The sequence below is a fragment of the Siphateles boraxobius genome, unplaced genomic scaffold (assembly GCF_051911475.1).
Source record: "Siphateles boraxobius isolate OS27281-9 unplaced genomic scaffold, OSU_SipBor_1 15, whole genome shotgun sequence".
Classification (NCBI taxonomy): Eukaryota; Metazoa; Chordata; class Actinopteri; order Cypriniformes; family Leuciscidae; genus Siphateles; species Siphateles boraxobius.
The window spans coordinates 1,161,848-1,181,282 of NW_027508755.1; the positions used below are offsets into that span (position 1 = coordinate 1,161,848).

Genomic DNA, 19,435 nt, shown 5'->3' on the forward strand with positions numbered 1-19,435 from the left:
TTGTGCTCATGGCTTCCGTGGAAATTTTCACAACAGAAACATTCAAAAGAACCGATTAAAACAAATAAATTGAAACATATAACACATAAATTGAACGAATTAATATAATAATTAGTATAGAAATGAGTAAATAAAAAAATAAAAAAAACTTGTTGACTACATGTTGCTAAGTCCCCAATAGAGGCCGCTGTCGTTCAATTCACTGTGAATTAAAAGTATTGCGAGCAAGAAGAAAACGAACATAAAATGAAACTATAATAATTTATACGCATTACGAGTTTAATCATCAAGCGTAGGTGGATATATAATATTTACACATACAATTGTTATGTTATTTGACGTCAGACTACTTTGTAAAAAAAAACATGACGTGTCTGAATGATGGTGAAGCTGTATTTCACAATCTTCTAATCTAACCTATTAAACAAAACAAAACTTAACTTAAACGTCTCACGTCTATTGACAGCTTAACATCACGGTCTGTGCACAATAAGCTAGTAGTATTATATCAGTAAAACTGCACAACACACAGCCCGAAATAAACAAACACGACAACGCTAGTTCACAGGCAAGCTAACCAGAGATCAGCTCAGACAAGTTCACTTAAACAAATAAAGAGCCAGTGCGAGTGTTATTTTAGCTGAAGAGACGATATGATGTATGATATATTATTAATGGCCGATCCAAACGAACTCGCAGAGCTCTTCCTCATGTGTGTGACATGCTAAAGCTAAACAAACACACAGATTATAAAGGACCCTCGGGTTTGTGTCTTACCTGCAGTGCAGGTGCAGGTGTGTGTGCTCAGTTGTCACAGGTCAACACACATGTCATCGTGTATTTGACACTCACAACACAGATCTGATCACGTCCATACACTCCACTGTCACGCAATGAAGACACTGAGGAAGTTCATCATCTCTGAACTTTCGTTTCGTATAAAATGGGCGTGAGTTTCATGTTGATCCAAAACTACAAGACAATAAAACCCATGGCTTCTTCAGAAATTATGAGATGAAACTGATATTTTAATAAACTGACTGCTAAAACGGCAACATTCTTACTCATAATTATGTTATATTATAATATTTTATAATTGCTTGTGCTTATCCAGAAGGATCAAAGTTTACAGTTCCTTTAGAAAATTCCCCCACACTCCCCTCAGTTATTTTTCATTCAGGTCAAAGTATATTACATTTATTATTACCCCCCAATTATAAAATAGGCTAAAAAAAAAACTTTCAGACAAATGAAAGTGAAACCGTTGACTGAAAATATACCATATTTCTTTATTTTTTTTGCCCTTATTTAAAGACACTTATTTATACTAAACATGTTCTGCTTACTGTGGGTCAGGCTCTGAACTAAACATAAACTAAAACATAATGCAATCCAAATAATAAAATAAAAAATAACAGAATAAATGTGATTAATATAATTACTTAATAAAGGCACTTAAGGTCACCATGAAATAAAATTAAAATTTCTTCTTTTTTTTCATGGAATATTGCATTATTATAAATGGTTTATCCGTGCTCATCATTATTTATTTATTTTAATTCATGTGTAGAATTAAATTAATAGTAATCTTTATATTTAAAAAAAAAAACCTCCCTCTTGCAGCGAAGATGTGTTCACTGGTATCACAGCTCATGAAAAATTGCAAAAAGGCAAAAACAAGTGTTGCGTTTATAATTTTGTTCAGTGAAGAAACTGTACACGTTTTTCATTGATATCTTGGGCTTGGGCTTTTTTAACCCTTATGTGCTGTTCATTTAGGGTGTACTGTACACTCAGCATGTTTGGGTTCTCCCCAGATCATACATGGTAAAATGTTTTTTTCTATCAAAATAATATATATAACAAATGTAATGTCACTCACCTTAATGTTTTTACTGTACAGTTTTGTAGTTTCAGGGGAATTTATGGCATTTGTAATAATTTAAACCGCCACTAGATGTCTACAGAGCATCACTCACTGGCTTCATTCGCCATTTCAAGTTTTTTTTATTTATTTGGATTTATGTTTAGACATTATCATTATAACAATAAAAAACTACTTTATTTTTTTTAAACTTAAGTATCATTGTTTTGCAATTATTTCACAATATTAGTCAAACCTAAACATGCTGTATTCATTCATTTTTGGGTTTTGCAATGTATTTGTTTTTGTTTGGATAACAAACAAAAACAGAGTTGCTTAACAGAGCATTTATTATTCACTTAAAATCCTGAGACTTTTTGATGTAATCTCATCTTTTTTTTCCTCTTCAAGGTTTGCGTTCTCGAGTTGTTGTTCATGTAAGCCGGCTCAATCGGCCCAAATAATTTTTTCCGGTCAGCGGGTGAAGGTCTCTACGCGTTACCGTCTTTCCGCATGGCAAAGTAATTTGATTAAATGAAACACATTTTCTCATATGTATTAACTCGTTATTTCATCTGACTACATAAATGAAAAAGGTTTTAATGATATTTCTACATTAGGTGTGTGCGAATTTTTGACTATTAACTCTATACTGAAAACATTTTCAGAGTCGATTAGAATAAAATCAAATGTTTACCATTTATTATGTCAGGTAAATATATCTCGCCAGTTGCATAATCAGTTCAAAGATAATAGATAAAAACATCGAATGCTCTGGAATAAAGAGAGAAGATGCAATATCTTGACATTATAAAATACATGATGCAAAGTGTTTTGCGTACACTTCTCATTACGGGCTAGTCCGGGTTACAGAAAACTCCCCAACCTCTAGTTTCATTTCATTATATAGACAGACCAAGCTCTTTTCAGATGTAAACAGTTCACAGTGGGATTTCACATTAATCACCGTCCCAGACTTACTGGAGGCAGAAGTTGATTTACATGGAAGCATTTGCTAACAATGGGAATTTGATTTGAGTTTACACTTTCTGAGAGCAGGGGCCGGTTGCACCAGTAAGTTACAACTTAGCCTAGTTTTGACGTAAATGGGAACTAAGTTACAACTTACGAACTACTAAATATTTCTACGTTGCACCATTAAACTTAGTTTAAACGTAACTCTACGTTCCAACTAAATATTTACGGCAGCCTCCGATCAAGAGCAACGGTTGGAATAAAATATCAGACAGACTAAACTGCATCAATAGCTCTTCTTTTACCTGACTAACTTCAATTCTTTAGACATATATGATAATGCTGACATTTACACTCGCTTAAATTTTAAGAGAGAGAACATTATGTGAAAAGATAACTTTGTTAGCAGCTCTTTGACACCAACCCGCCCTAAACAGCGCCGCTGTGTGCATCAGTCCATGCTGTGCATGTCAAATATCAGTCAGGTCATAATCCATAAACGTACTAATATCTTATGTTTTTTATATCAATATTTATTTATTGATGCTTATTTCATTTCAAATACAGTTTCTGAATGTTATTTACATATAAAAACACGTATGTTATGATCAAGTATCGTATTTAATGGAAACTTATTTTTACCGTTAGTACATGAGGTAAAAGTTGTTAGAATGAAGGATGAACTGAAATTCACGGCAATTCAACACAATTTCTGCTCACGTATTTGAAGGCTGCTACAGGTTCATCGAGGCTAAACGTCATAATATGCGACTACGCATTTCTTTACGGAGAGCTTACGACCTACTAGCTACGTTCTGCCTTACGAACAAATGGTGCAACGGAATATAGTACAGAGTTAGTTACAAACTAGCTATTAGTTACTACGCCTCTAGTAACTAATAGCTAAGCCTCTGTGGACTTTACGTTCCAATTTAAGAAATAACTTACGAACGGCTGGTGCAACCCTACCATTTGCCTGGAAGAGTTTAGAAATAATTCACATACAGACACACATGGGTGTCTGTATGTGAATTATTTCTAAACTCTTAATACCTTCTGGTTTACTTATTTTGAGAATGAGACCTTTGTACCAGTCGCACTGAAACATTTCAAATGATATCAAACATATGTGATACTGTATGATAATTACTCACATTAAACAGTGTTGTGAAAGTTACTTGCAAACTGTAATACATTATACATTACTTGTTACATTATACATTACTTGTTACTGTAATTTAAAAGTAATTAATTACCTTACAATATTACTGTCTCAGAATTGTAATGCGTTACTTACATTACTGCTGTATTACTTTTGAGTTACTTTCACCAAAATAGCTATACAGTAGTAGGCTAGAACTTAATATTCTAAGACTGTAACGATATGCGATATGAAACACTCAGATCCACAAACCTGCAGAATGGCGACACACCCCTTCCAACTCCAAGTTATCCTTCCCGTTCAGATCCAATGCTACCACATCTTTAAGTTACTATTAGTATTATTTGAATTTTGAAGTTAACATTATGAAATACGTAGACCTACACCACAAAACTAGTTGAGGATAAACTATTTAAAATTGGGGAATTCCAGCGTTTTGGACGTGACATTTGCAGTCAAAACTTGAAATATAAATTCTGAGAAAATGCATTTAATACCAATATATTGAAACGTCTGTTTGTCCATAGGATACCCCGTTAAGAGTCCAGACATTAGAAAAATATCAGTCTACACATGCGTTTTATATTTAATATGAGGGAAATACACTTTAAGGAGGCAAAATATTTTTTTGTAATTCTGTGAATTACACTGCGCAAATCAAAAGTAATACTACCCACCAGATGAAGAAGGGTTGGCTCTCCACAGAACATAAAATATTCATTTTATTTTATTTTTCGTGTTGGCATTTATGAGGGAAAAAAAAAATTTACGTGACAGTTCTCGTTTCCGACGTGACCGCTAAAAGACTGTTTTAAAACTTTCATAGAGACCTCAAACAGAAGACACAAATTTCTTTAAAGTGAATTTTGATTTGTACTAATTGTATCTTAATTTTAATCAATGTTTCATCAACCAATTGCCTGGATTTAATAAATAAGGAGTAAATATAGCAGACAATAGATAATCAGGACACGGAGGTGCCTGCGCGTGAACTGGAGCGCCTCTCATAAATTAACTGAAACTCAGCGTAGGCTATAAGGTAGCCTAGCGGCCCTAGCCTACTTCACAGACCTGAAAAAAAAAAAAAAAAAATATTTGATATATATATATATATATATATATATATATATATATATATATATATTGAAATGTCTACTTGTAAACAGAACGATTCAAAACGAAACAAAACGGACTGCTCTCTGCTTATCTGTAGGAAATGTGCATTTCTCACTGGCGCATTCACTGCGAAGATCGCGAGTCAGCAAAGTGAACTTCATCTTTATTAATTAACAATTAAAATGTCTCCTTGCTATATTTCACATATGCTATTCATAATCATTGCTTTTGCCGGTACTTTGTGACAGCTTTTAGTTGCTTTCCTTGCATCATGTTACGTGAACGCGTCCCCACCGCATCAAAAATGATTGCGTGATGAAAACATGAAAAATACCACCTAAACATAACCTAACTGTTTATAAAGAAAACACTGAACAAATAGAGTAGCCTAATGCGCATACGTCCATCTCGCGAATGTACAGTCTACTTCATGCCGTCTTCACGCATTAGCCGCTTTTCCACTGGCCAGCGCGAGCACAGAGGCCGAAATCATGCCTCACAGCACTCCTGTAAAAAATAAATCGCTATAAAAAATATATCAGACGCTGCCATTTAGTCTTTATTTACAAACTTGGACACCACACGCGGCTATTGACTGACCACAAACAGGTAACCTACTTGCATTTTTCATTCGTTAATGTCTCGCGGTCTTGGTGTTTTTTTGTTGCTGTTTTTTTACAATTCAAACTAAAAGTATGTTGTAACGCAAGCGTAACTGAACATGTAATATAGTAAAATATTACTGAAAATTGATTAGTAATGCCTTACACTACTGCATTACAGCAAAAAGTAATCTGTTACTGTAATGCATTACTTTTGTAACGCGTTACTCCCAACACTGACATTAAACTATATAGATTTTTGGGTGAATTTCAGGTGTTCAAGGGAAAGAGATGTAGATTAGGATTACTTAGGTGAGACTTGCACAAGAGAGAAATTCAAATGTTAATTTGCATTCTCTTCCAGTTTTTCCAGTCTTATATACAAATGAGCGGCCGGAGCGCACTGAGGGTTTTCTGTTAATACGGTGTCGTATAAGCGGCCCCTAAGTTAATTACTAATGATCTTTCCAACAGAAGTGAATCAATCTAAACTAATCTTTACTAACTTTCAATCAAAACTAACTTTAGCTGGACAACTTTATTCTTGAGCTGCTGTAAAGCCTAAACAATCTCCGTTACTGTACTTTCCTATTATCTGCTTTAAATCAATCTATATTGTTAAAAGCGCTGTATAAATGAAGGTGACTTACTACACAAATCAAAAGATACCCATAATTAAGATCTTAAAATATATTTATTGCTTTAAAACATGCTTTTCATGATCAATTAAAACAAAGCCATTTTAAACAGACTCAGTAAAAGACAAAAATAAAAAATTGAGAAAGTAAAAGACAAAAATAAAACGGTGGTAAATAAAAATTTCAGAGAAGCGAGCCGGTGTGGAGGTTGTGTGTGAGGACAGTGCTGATGGTGAACTGAAAGGCATCGTGTACGCTGGAGCGCTCTGTGGCGTTGGTGAAGTGAGGGAACACCAGCTTTCCTGAGGCAGACGCACACGACACAAACTGATCCGTCACGTACTGAGCAGCACAACTCACGTCACGCTCAGGACCTGCAACACACACGCACACACACCAATATTCAGTACAAATCGAAGCTGAGAAACTGATATCAATAAGAAGCAACATTGACAATGTGTCTTTTGTGCATTTTATACTACTAGTACATACAGTATGCTGTATAATTAATATACTTTATCTTTGTTAGTGCTACAAGAGTCATTTTCTCTGTCTTTTGTTGCTTGATTAACACTGGGGACACAGAAAGCTGTGGGTTTATTAGGCTGCTGTCACTTTACCACTGAGCTAAATAAGTCCTGTGTGTCTGGATGTGTTATAATCCGAGTTCCAATTTGGGGAACTTCCATTCAAAAAAGCTGAAACGAATCATTTCAAATCATAAGGTTGTCCTACAAATAAAGCTGATCCATCAGTTTGACTGGAGCTGTCTATTTACTTTCATGATTTATTTTCAGACATCATGCGAATAATGCTATACTTGTTCTTGTTATAACATGTCACATTAAAATACTCTTTTCAGTCGCTGCTTACTATTCCTCATGATCATTTTATTTTTTCCCTTTGCTGTAAAAGTATGAAAAAGGACAACATGTACTGCAAATTTGTGGTCTGTTGTCAAGAATTTAATTTACGATATATTCCACTAATAATTCATGAAGAATCTCTCCTTATTCTCCTCACGTCTCTTTCCAGGTTTGTTTTCACAGGTAAATGCAATTTATAATCTGTCAAAATGACGGAAATTACTTTGAAATAGTATCACGTTTTGCTGAAATTAATAAACATTTTTGATTAAGGTAACATTTTTTTTATTTAACCAAAGACACGCGCTTTTAGGGTTATTTGGTCTGTTGAAAGAACCTTTTTGATGCTTTTACACTTTTAAATTTCCAATGGTTGAAGGGTGCGTAGATTAATGTAATCTTGTTGTGACACTTTTTTAACCTATTGTGTCCATAGAGCTGATTGTTTACAGCTTAACGGAAGTTACACACATAACTCGCGCAAAGCGTCATGGGGCGCAGGAATACTGTAGATTCGAGTGGCATAAGCTATCCAGAGAGGATACATCGCAGTCTCTGCAGTTTTTATCTGTCAACTAGACATGGATGGGTAACTGAAATGGAAACATTGGATTTTCATTGATATGTAGTAGATATTGCAAAGGAGTGCAACATGTTTTTTCTCATTTGTAGTGTGAGGGGGGACCAGGAAGAAATATGTATGTGAACGGGAAATTTATGCATGTTTATACATCTGAAATGCAGGAGTGGGACACTTCAGGAACAGCTGGGTTCAAGCAGAGGTCATTGGGTTCGGGAGGTTTAAAGGAGTCATGGCTGCTAGCTTCGATTTATTACTAGCTGACTCTTATCTAAGGAATGAGGCAGAAAGGAGCCCGGCTCTAAGAAGACCTTGAGATCAGTATAAAGACGGCCCAGCTCTTCCTGGTGTGTCTCACTCGAGTACAGCGTAACTTCTGTGTGGTGACTGGAATAAATACCTTTTAAAAGACAATTTGATTCAGAGTGTCTCTTACTCATCAGTAAGATTACATCAGAGTGATGATGGTTTAATAGAAATTTTCTGCCACAACAGTAACAAAACAACAAAAGACTGCTGAGGAAATCCTTCTATGGTCATTAATTGCATACTTCAGCAAGTTTATCAGCAAACCCTATAAAGGTAATATTATACTCAGATGTGCACATCACTGTTTTGGTCTGGATCTCAAGGAAACCTGGAGATGCTGCTTGATACTCACACTTTACACTACAAGCGGTCCTCATCACTTTCCGCCTCACTATCTCCAGCTTTATGTGTTTTTTCCTTAAAGCCTAAACCTTAAAGCTTCTTCAACAGATTTAAAAAGATTGTCATTACAAATTTGGAAAGATGTGACTGAAACACGCAGCACTTGCAGAGTAGCATTTACTGTGAATGGAAACCGAAAATGAACAGTGCTGTAGTTTACTCTGAAACATGCAGTGAGTCAGACTATATATTTATATAATTACATCACAAATGCCACGGTTCACATTCTCACATTCATGTATTGTCAAAATTCATAAAAGGTTACCAGGCAAATGGCGAGTAACAGTTTCAATGCTGATTTTTTACTCACATTTGGCTCTTTGAACCCTGGCTAACATGCTAATCTGTGCATGAAATAAATGTATTAGAAAATGTGACGTTTAGCAGTTTATTTAGTAATTATTTAAGGACATTTCACGATTTAAATAATCATACAGAAACCAGATTGTGTATATATATATATATATATAGAAAAAAAGTTTACCTTTGAAGTCTGGCTGATAAAGTCGCAGATGCCTCCCAGAATATAGTATTTTCTCAGCAAACAGATCAATTTTGTTCATAAATAAAACCTGAAAAAGAGTTTAAAAAAATGCTCATTAACTAAATTCTGACCTACATTAATACAAAATCAAGGTTTTGTATTTACAACTATGCCTTTATTTGTACAAAATGCTGCAAATTCATGTAATTCTGAGTTTTGCTCACACAAGTTGTAAAAGTATTAGTTTAAATGCTTGAAAAAACGTGAAAATAAAGTTTCAAAATCCAAATGAATCAAATGAGATTGACTCAGAAAAGACGTCAATGAATGAGTCACCTGATCCACAAATGCACATCTTCGTTGCATGCACAAATTATGGTATGCTAATACAAAAGAAAACATTTGTATTCACAAAAATGTCTATTTTTACAAATTGCTGCACACTCATTTAATTCTCAATTTTGCATACTCAAATTGAAAGGCATTTGGTTGTGATAGTAAAACATGCCTGCAACATTTATCAAGTTCATGGATAATTCTGCATGCATTTATTAATCATTTCCCATAGCCCACTGACGTGCTCGTGAGAAGAGCAGGATCTCTGGACCAAAAATAACATTATCTTCTAACGAATCCTAATTCTTGGATGCAAATTCTTATGCGTTTCCAAACCTGTATGAATTTCTTTCAAAAGATGATATTTTCGAGAATATTTGAAAACCAAACAAATGATGGGTTCCATAGTATGGAAAAACAAACTAATACAATGGAAGTCAATGGGGATCAGAAACGGTTTGGCCACCAACATTCTTTAATATTTACTTTTGTGTCCAGCAGAAGAAAAATTCATACAGCGCTGGAACAGCTTGACGGAGAGTAAATGAAAGAATTTGCATTTTTGGGTGAACTGTCCCTTCAACAGGATTAAGTATAAGTGAAAGCCTCATGTCAGACATACACAGTGTAGGGCCTGAAGTGCAGCTCACCAGTGAAGCTCCTCTGAAAAAAGCACTGTTACATGTGGAGCTGAAGCACTGCAGGCTTTCATGGAGACGGTTCTGTTGAGAAAAAAACAGTGATAAGAGTTACAGAGATAACTTATTAAAAGCATAGAGTATATCACTATGAATTGACATCATAAAAATGTATATTAAACCTTATAGGCATTTATATTTACATTTTTAAACTGATTAGGTGACGTATACTTCTGAGGTGCTTGTAAACATATACAGTATACATATATATGTATGTGTGTATACTTAAAATTCAGTTGATTTACATGCAATTATATATTTTCTTTCAAACTCTCACTGTAGCAGTGTTTATTCCTGCCTTTTGTAAATGCATTTAAATTCATGATATTTTCCATAAGGATCTCTTAAATCTTCAGCAGAGAAGTGAATTGCACTGGCTTTACTCTCGGTACCTTGTACCAAATACAGTGTCTGAATGTTTTTTCAAAAACAAAAGCTGCAACCAAATGAAGTGCAGAATGTGTCACACACTACTTAGTAGTTACTGAGCTTCTAGTGTGGACTTTAAGTTCAAATTAAAGTAAGAACAAACGAATGACTGGTTCAACCCGACCCTGAACACCAGATACAGCCTAGCTTTTTATCCATACCTTATCTGTCAGCAAGCACTTTATTAGGGTCTATATAATTCAATTCCTCAGATCTTAACTAAAGCCTGTGACAAACTTCTCTGACTGAAATCATTGGGGCTTTGAAAAGACAGGAGTGTCGAATTAAACGTTTCTGTACTCTGAAGATCCAGCAAGTTTCTCACCGTGGAATGATGTTCATCAAGGTTTTGATCGTATCCACTAAGAGCCACCATAAACAGCACTGCCTGGACATTGTCAAAATAACTGTACCACTTCTTTCTTTCTGAACGCTGGCCACCAACATCGATCAGCCTATCAACAAAAGATTATTTATACAGAAATTAGTGGTCTACTTCACCACAATACATGAGGCATTATGGTCAAATAACTTAAAAACATAGAACGAATTACTGTATAGACATCACATATGAACAATAAATCCCTTTGAGAAAAACTCACAGTAAGATCCTCCTCTTTACACAATGAGCCGCCTTTCAATCGCCAACTACTTTTTAAACAATACAACAGTCTGTTCCTCACAGAAAGAGATCATATGACTAGCATATTATTTTGTTGTTGTTGATTTTTTTTTATCCTCTTTGGGGCTAACAAACCCTGGTCACTGCATGCTTTCTTTGTATAGAAATAAGCAACACACATTCTGATTAACACCACCTATTGTTATGAAAATTAAAGTGAATATAGGAAATAAAAGAGACTTTTTTTGTTAATTAACAATGTTGTTTAATGTAGTCCTACAACATGCCTTTATTCAATATGACCAGATCCATAGGAACAATTCAGCAAAGAATCACTATTCAAATTGGGGCTCAATCAAGATCCTACTAAAAAGAGCCCCTATTTGAGAAGGGATGAGTGGTATGAGATATTTTAAAAGCTCCTCAGAAGATCGTTCAAATATTTCCCAAGTAGTTTTAGTTTAAACATATGCGTGGCAGTGAAATTAAAGAGCAGGTGGTGATCTGAATCCTACAGGCCAGAGGAAAATATGGAAAAAGGTCTTTGTTTCTCATCTTGGTCTCTGCAAGCGAACCACTGAGTTTGTAGGTTTGATTGTAACATCGGACGGGCCTTTTTAAATATGGATGAAGCATGACAAACGTTTTCAGCAGTGATAATATTGTATTAATGTTTACCTATAGAGTGAGTTGTTGATTCGGATCTGGGTTTCAACAAGGCCACGGGTCCGCACTCGAACTCGGAGCACATCCGTTTCACTGGGAATGTAGTTCGGTGCGATGATACGACTAATGTTCTCAAAGAAACTAGAGATGTGGCACATGACACAGAGGCACACAATCAGACAACATGCGTAGTTCAATTTCACACAAATGTTGACAACTCTTCAACAATAACTTAACTAATCCACACCCAAAGGCACTTAGTAGAATTGTTAATGTTCTCTTTTTTATTTTACCTTTGCTTTTAGCTTGTGTACTCCAGTTTATACCGTAAAAATGGTTTGTAGGGCACAATGACAAGTATGACAAGTCACTTGCAATGTTCTTCATTTGTTGCTTTGGATAAAGTCTCTTTGAAAAAAACTGTCAACTTAATGAATAAATGTAAGACAATATGGTTTCTAAAAGACTTAACCCTTTAGGTGTCAGCCCACCTTTTTTGAATAGTCATGAAAATGCACATTCTGAACTTAAATGGCTATAATTCAACAATGCATTGGAATATAGATATAAGATTTGTCTTGTTTTAAAGAAGACATTTGGCAGATTTTTATAGAGGTGACATAAATTAAGAAAGTGAAAGAGAAAAAAAGTTATAGAAGTTTGAGTTTAATAAAATTTTTACATTGTACATTTTCATATTCATATAAATATATATTTTTAAAACCTGGTGGACTCTAAAAACTGCTAGAAAATCTAAATCAAAAATCTTAAAGGGATAGTTCACCCAAAAATGAAAATTCTGTCAGTAATTACTCTCCCTCGTGTTGTTCCAACCCCGTAAGACCTTCGTTCATCTTCAGAACACGAATTAAGATATTTTTGATGAAATCTGAGAGCTGGATCACTCCTCCATAGGCTTCTAAGGGATTGAACTTGCAGGCCCCGAAAAGTTATTACAGACATCGTTAAAATAGTCCAAGTGACTACAGTGGCTCAATCTTAGTCCAAGTGACTACAGTGGCTCAATCTTAGTCCAAGTGACTACATTGGCTCAATCTTAAATTTATCAAACGACGAGAAAACTTTTTGTGCGCAAAAAAACAAAAATAACGACTTTATTTCAACTATTCATTTCCTTCTCTGTTGGCCTCGAGTCAGTTCACTAGTGTAATAGCGTAGAGCTTCTGTTGTTGTACGTCACATGCATCACCCACATGACCAGCGTCGGCCAATAGTGAGCCTACGTGTGACGTAGCTCTACGCAATCACACTAAGTTAACTGACTAGAGGCCAACAGAGAAGGAAATGAATAGTTGAAATAAAGTCATTATTTTTGTTTGTTTTTGCGCACAAAAAGTATTCTCGTCGCTTGATAAACTTAAGATTGAGCCACTGTAGTCACTTGGACTATTTTAACGACGTCTTTAATAACTTTTCGAGGCCGGCAAGTTTCAATCCTCTTGAAGCCTATGGAGGAGTATGGAGGAGTGATCCAGCTCTCAGATTTCATCAAAAATATCTTAATTCGTGTTCCGAAGATGAACGAAGGTCTTACGGGGTTGGAACAACATGAGGGTGAGTAAATACTGACAGAATTTCCATTTTTGGGTGAACTATCCCTTCAACAAGTTGATACCTCAAAAAATGAGCTTTCAGTAAGATTTTGTTTGGATGCAGTACCAAACTCTTCCACTAGGGGAACACCAGACACCATTAATGACCATATTAGGGCACCTCCATTTCCAGATGTGTTTTGAACAATTATTTCAACAATTTTCATTCAATTTATGAAGTAGACATCCTATTCAGAAGTAGTATGGGAAGTCTGGCAGATTTTGATATGAATTCAACCTCTAATAAACATAAAAAGAACACGTATATGCGTTATAGCTCACTGCCACATCACAAATGGTGCATCTATTATATTTTTTTCTTTATATTTAAAACATTTTCAGACCTTTTTTCTAAAAAAAAATAATGGATGTTATCTTTTGAACTCTTGGCATGAAAACAAACTTAGGTTTCTACCATTCCTTCATGTTCAGTACAATTTCAAAATAATGGTCTAAACACGCCTTAGAGTATGAAAATATTCTTGTTGCAAATTGATAAATTACGGCTCCTCTGTAATTTATTTGGAAAATCACCATATATGTAACGATAAAGTTTGCAATTGCTTCATAAATTAATTAAAAACATTAAAAAAAACAAATAAATGTGCATCAGGTGTACTATGTTCTTCATTTTCTAGAACTAGAGTTTAAGAACCTTACTGTATGTTTGTGTAATTGATTAACACGATTTAAAGTAAGTCTCTGATGTCCCCAGAGTGTGTATCTGAAGTTTTAGCTCAAAATACCTCACAGATATTTTTATATAGCATGTTAAAATTGTCACTTTTCTAGGGTTAGCAAAAACACACTGGTTTTGTGTGTGTCCCTTTAAATGAAAATAAGCTGCTGCTCCCGGCACAGGTGGCGTAGCTTCAACAGCTCGTGTCCTTTTACCTCAAACACACATGCACTGAAAATTTTAAAAACGTTTACCTTTTATGTTCAAACTGGAGTCAGAAAATGATAGAGACTCAAGAAGTGACAACATGTAGAAACCAACAGGACATTTCTGAATGCTTAGATGATGAATTTATGTAGCTGATGAGGAGTTCACTATCTTCTAGTCATTGATTAGCATATTCTGTCATGATAATCTATAAATCGTGTTCCTGGGGGCGGGGTTTATGTAAATGTTAGTGTTAGTGATGTCACTAACCCGTGAAGAAGCTCATTGTAATCCCTACCAGCCGTTTGTTGTAGTCCTTAAACTATTTTTAAAAAAGCAAATATCGTCCTTTGCTTTGAACTTTGAGCGTTGGAACTTAGTGTGTAATGTTGCTGTTTGAGCATAAACATCTACAAAGTACTCACTAGCGAGCAGAATCGTTGAGCTGGAACTCGTGTCCTCGGGCCACGGCGGTCCTGAAGCCCAGATCCCCCCACAGCCGGCAGAACGCATGAGCCACGAACGGCAGCAGCTCCAGGTCCGCTCCCAAACAGCACTCGCACGACAGAACCGCACGCGCGTGACACTGAAGCACACAAGCCCATCAATCTGCGCTCGGAAACACTTTAACATGGCCTGAACATGAGGTCACAAACAATGTTCCTTAACCCTCGCGTTCTGTAACAAATCTTCTCTCGTGGGTCAAAATCACCCGAAGCCCTAAAATTATACTTGTTTTTTTTTGTCCGTAAAGCTTATTTTAATTTCATTTTGATCATATTTTTAGTGCAAATTTTTTTTTTTTATGTTACTGACCTTTAAATTACCAGATTTTATCAATAAATAACAAATAAATAAATAGTAATTTAAGCACATCCCTCATTTTGATAATATTTGTAGTGCAATTTTTTGGATTTTTATTTTATGTTATTGACCTTTAAATGACCAGATTTTATCAATAAATAACAAATAAATAGTAATTTAAGCACATCCCTCACATTCTTTCAAGTTAAATTCAAAATAACTCACAATTTCATACATAATTTTAATTCAGCTCAAAATATCTTAGATTGGGTGTCTTTGCAGACCTCTTGTGGAAAAATAATAATTTAACATGATATTTCATGACTGTAGATGGGCTTTTAGCTCTATATGGAGCAAATGAGCTGTTCCTCTGGGTCCTAAAGTCAGTTCACTTCAGATGCATTCAGATACACATGTAAACATAATAAAATAGTTTTTTGGTAAAGTTTTAACATTTTTAGGTTTTTCTATGTGTACTCAAGCATTCCTCCAGAGGGAGCCAGAGGATGAAGGTTAAATTGTAAAATGGATCATATTACGTCAATAACATTTTTGCAGCATTCAACTCACCCATATCATTAATTTTGGGTACATGGTTGAATAATTTTTTTTTTTTTTTCCTTTAGTTTAGCAGGAAGCCTCATTGAGATCAAAAATCTCTTTTACAAGAGAGAACTGGCCAAGGTAGCAGCCCATAAACACAACATATTAAAAATACTACATACAATCATGACAAAATTCACACACAAAAAAAATTTTAAATAAAAAAAACCTCAAGCCTCTCAAGAAAAAGCCCACATGTCTCCTTTACCACATTCTTTATGATGCTCTTAAATTTATCAATTGACAGTCATGCTATAATAATAATGTGAATTACAAATGATGGTCACCCAGTGTCAAAGGTCATGGTACATCCGTGCAGCTACAGTACCTACATTCCCTTGGCGAGGATATTGTTGCTTGAATAATATTTTATATAATATTCTTGCAGTATTCTCCTACAATACTTTGGTTTGGAGAGGTTAGAAACATATAGTGGTAAGATATTAATAAGCCAATACAGTATTGGGGTCTAATAGAGCTGCTATGATCATAATGACGAATTATGCAAAACTAGTCTGTGTGCCTCACCTTGTTGTTCTTGTTAGCCAGATTAATACGCAGCGTTCCCATGCCATGCAGCACAAACTTCAGGGATGTCAGCAGGTTATCCAGCACAGCAGCCTGAAGATCAGGACAAAACAAACTTAAATTACAAACAAAGCTTTTGGAGAATTCAACATAGCTATGCAAAGTAAATGACTAATCCCGTAGTTACAAGAGTCTAGCGCGGTTTATGGATCATATTATTATAGAAGCGTGACCAGTAAAGCACATTGTTATACTCAATCTGAAAAAATGTAATTGCACGTGCTATTATTATGTTTAATATCAAACATTTCTAAAGGTAGCACAAAAGCTAAAGTTATGTTTATCACCAAATGTTTCTTATCAAGTTGCAGTGTTTGTTAATCATTTAACAATGTTTTTTCTTTTTTTGTCAAGATATGAAATCATTATTGGGCTCAAAACACAGCCCTACTTTCTAACTTGTATGTTCTTTAAAATTTTTAATGGATGTAATATGCGAGTTATAAACTTTGGCATGTTGTGTACATATAAATTGATGTTCCATGCTCTAATTTGATGTACATAGATTCCTGGTTAAAGGCTGTTATTTACTTTAAGACAATATATTTTTATTTACATTACAATATGTGTATGATTCATGTGTACGTTTTTCAATTATATGCTTCCAAGGAATGTGTAATAGTTTGGAGCACAGAGAAAAGGACTGTAGGAGGGCTGTGCGATTCACTGTAATTGATTTTGGCTTCCAACGATTATGAAAACAAGATAATCGTTTTCTTATCTGTTATGTTTTCTTAAGCCAAACATAAGTGAGTAACTCCAAATAAGTGAGTGTTGTAAAGTGCAGTCTACTGTTGCTGAAGTGCAGGACGCGTTTCATATTAAAAGTGCATTAAGCCACACAAGAGACACTGGGTTTCTAATCATGCATACACACAAATTTGTGCATGAAATCTGCATACAAACGTTTTCACGAACAAATCATGAATAACTTTCGTTCAAAAACATTCTAAATTTAAGATTTAAGGAACAATTAAAACCACACATACATAATTACATGCACTTAGTGGCATTATAAACATTAGAACGAGGTTACAAACACATTTGTGTACGTACGTGTTGTGAATTAGGTGGCAAGTTTTCGTGGGAAGTTCAAACGTGAGTATTAATTCGAATAGTGTCCACAATTATTAGTTTATTAGACTCACTGTTCCCTGGGTGGCTTTCTGTGCGCGCTCCGAGTCGAAACAAACGGACCTCCATAAATACACTCATTTGTATTTGATTTCACTTGTGAATTTATCCTTCTACTTCCTTTGCCTCTTCTTATATTTTATATGATGTTGTAAAGCACATTGGTCAGCTGTCGCTGTTTTAATGGTGCAAAGGTAAACTTGAAACTTATTTTGAGGACTTTTTTCTTACATTAGTTAACCTAGTAGCCTATTAGTTTTTTACTGAAGCAACAATTGTGAAATTTCACTGATATTTAAAATGACTCGTATTGTGAAGTAAGAAATATCGGCCAGCAATAATAGTGATTTCAATATTGACCAAAAATAACTGATTATGATTTTTGCCATAAACGAGGAGCCTTAAATTCTAGTGTTGAGTCTTACGACAAAGACCAAACCTGACAGAAACCAGAGAACTGTCATTTTAATAAAACAGAAGAATGCTGCACCTTGAAGCTGAGGAGTTCTTGTTTGTTAAAGCCATGGCTGTAGATAATCTTCATCTGTTTGACTAATGTGCTTTTGCCGCTCTCTGGAGTACCTATATGTTTGAAAGAAAATATTGCAGAGCACACAGCAGTATATGAATAACGTGCCAATGAATAAAAGTCCAAACCATTAGATAATCAGCATATAATAATAATAATAATAAATAAAAAATCTCGGCTCATACTAAGTGTCAAATAGACAATTCTGATTTGTTTAAGGTTTCACAGTACAGTTTTTGTCACTTAACCCTTCCCTGAATCTTTAACTTGACCATATTGATTTGTGAAATCTTTTACAGGTACATTTTGTTTCCGTTAACAATTCAACATTGTGAAGTTAAAGACTCAAGGAAGGTTTAATAAACCCAAAATTGCACTGTGAAAGTTTTTACAAATCACAATATTTAAGTTAGGCACTTAGGAAAAGGTTAAGTGACAAAAACTGTACTGTGAAAGTTCTCACAAATCTGAATTGTGAAGTTAAGGACTCAAGAAAGGTTTAACAGATTAAACCTGTACTGTGAAAGATTTCATACATACAATAGTCTTTGAGTCTATATATGTCCTGATTTTAGAATAATTTATATTTTAAAATAGGGAGTTATGCTGCATTCCAGAATTTGATTCATAAACGTTTGTTGTCCACAGAGCTTGTTTTTTTGCATAACCCAAAAGCCTATGGAAAAAAATCCTATTGGGTTTTTGTCAAAGGAACCAGTGTGATGCAAACTGCTGTTGTAAAAACAAAATGTAACATTAGACAATAAGTTTATGTAATAATACCTTCATTTTTGCTTTCAAAAGCGATTTATTCAGTTTTTTAATAAAATTGACCCATAATTGTATTCAACATGTGAACTGATTGTCTGATTGCCTGAAATTCACCGAGATCTGAATGGGACATTTAATTTGGTATATTTCCACGTCCAAACTCGTCTGTAACACAGCATTAGTTTTGAGTTGTGAAACTTGCATGATTTTTCTTATGATCACAAACAATTAATTATAATTCTGCCTGTAGACTTTTTCTAAACGATTCAGCACATAATCTCCCACAGGCCCGCACGCGCTATAACGTGCACCCGCAGAACTCAACACCTGTCACTCACCGATTGCATATTGCGATAATTCGACTGCGCGTGCATTGCGTTATTACCTACCCAGAATAAGGACTCTGTGCGCGTGCAGCTCGCGCTCTTTTCGCACACTCTGATTGAAGGATCTTTTCTCTTCATTCCTCGGTTTCACACACTTCTGCATCGCCGCGAGACAAGCCTAGAGTTCAAGACAACTCTACATCAACTACTACTCAAGTCAATATTGCCTTTCTCCTTTTTCTTAAAGTAGCTATAACTCCATTTTTCACTTACCTGCAGGGATGTTGGAAAGTCAAAACATCGAAACATTTCTAAAACTATAGAGTTAAAATCGTTTAAAACGCCAGATATTTGCGGTAACCCTCGCGCACCACACCTGTTCAAAACTGCATTTCAGGGACGTGACGTCACTGGACATAATTAGGGAACTTT

The 19,435-nt window shown here is 35.0% G+C and overlaps 2 protein-coding genes across 3 annotated transcripts in view; both read right to left on the reverse strand.

Moving 5' to 3' along the window:
• The window catches only part of LOC143738609 (E3 ubiquitin-protein ligase rnf213-alpha), an 89,417-nt gene extending 88,481 nt beyond the window's left edge, over positions 1 to 936 (reverse strand). Inside the window, exon 1 of the mRNA XM_077230608.1 lies at positions 778 to 936. The gene's annotated coding sequence lies outside the window, so the exon portion shown is untranslated. The remainder of the gene's footprint in view (positions 1 to 777) is intronic.
• A 5,458-nt stretch (positions 937 to 6,394) lies between these two features.
• Positions 6,395 to 19,435, reverse strand: LOC143738558 (guanine nucleotide-binding protein G(o) subunit alpha-like). 2 transcript variants are annotated; one of them, XM_077230558.1, is made up of 10 exons: positions 19,277 to 19,435; positions 19,067 to 19,181; positions 17,868 to 17,959; positions 16,184 to 16,276; positions 14,674 to 14,834; positions 11,762 to 11,890; positions 10,787 to 10,916; positions 9,985 to 10,056; positions 8,999 to 9,086; positions 6,395 to 6,731 (listed from the first exon to the last, which is right to left on the reverse strand). In XM_077230558.1, the coding sequence occupies exons 1-10, from the start codon at positions 19,310 to 19,312 to the stop codon at positions 6,541 to 6,543; spliced, it is 1,107 nt and encodes a 368-aa protein (XP_077086673.1). In that variant the 5' UTR covers positions 19,313 to 19,435; the 3' UTR covers positions 6,395 to 6,540. The 2 variants fall into 2 exon arrangements, with proteins under 2 accessions (XP_077086673.1, XP_077086674.1); XM_077230559.1 differs by lacking the exon at positions 19,067 to 19,181.

Coding starts and splice junctions, on each gene's coding strand:
- LOC143738558 (XM_077230558.1), bottom strand. CDS start 19,312: ATGTTTCGATGTTTTGACTTTCCAACATCCCTGCAG. Junction 10,917..11,761: donor ATCAACAACTCACTCTATAG/GTAAACATTAAT, acceptor TTTTGTTGATAG/GCTGATCGATGTTGGTGGCC. Junction 6,732..8,998: donor TTATCAGCCAGACTTCAAAG/GTAAACTTTTTT, acceptor TGTGTGTTGCAG/GTCCTGAGCGTGACGTGAGT.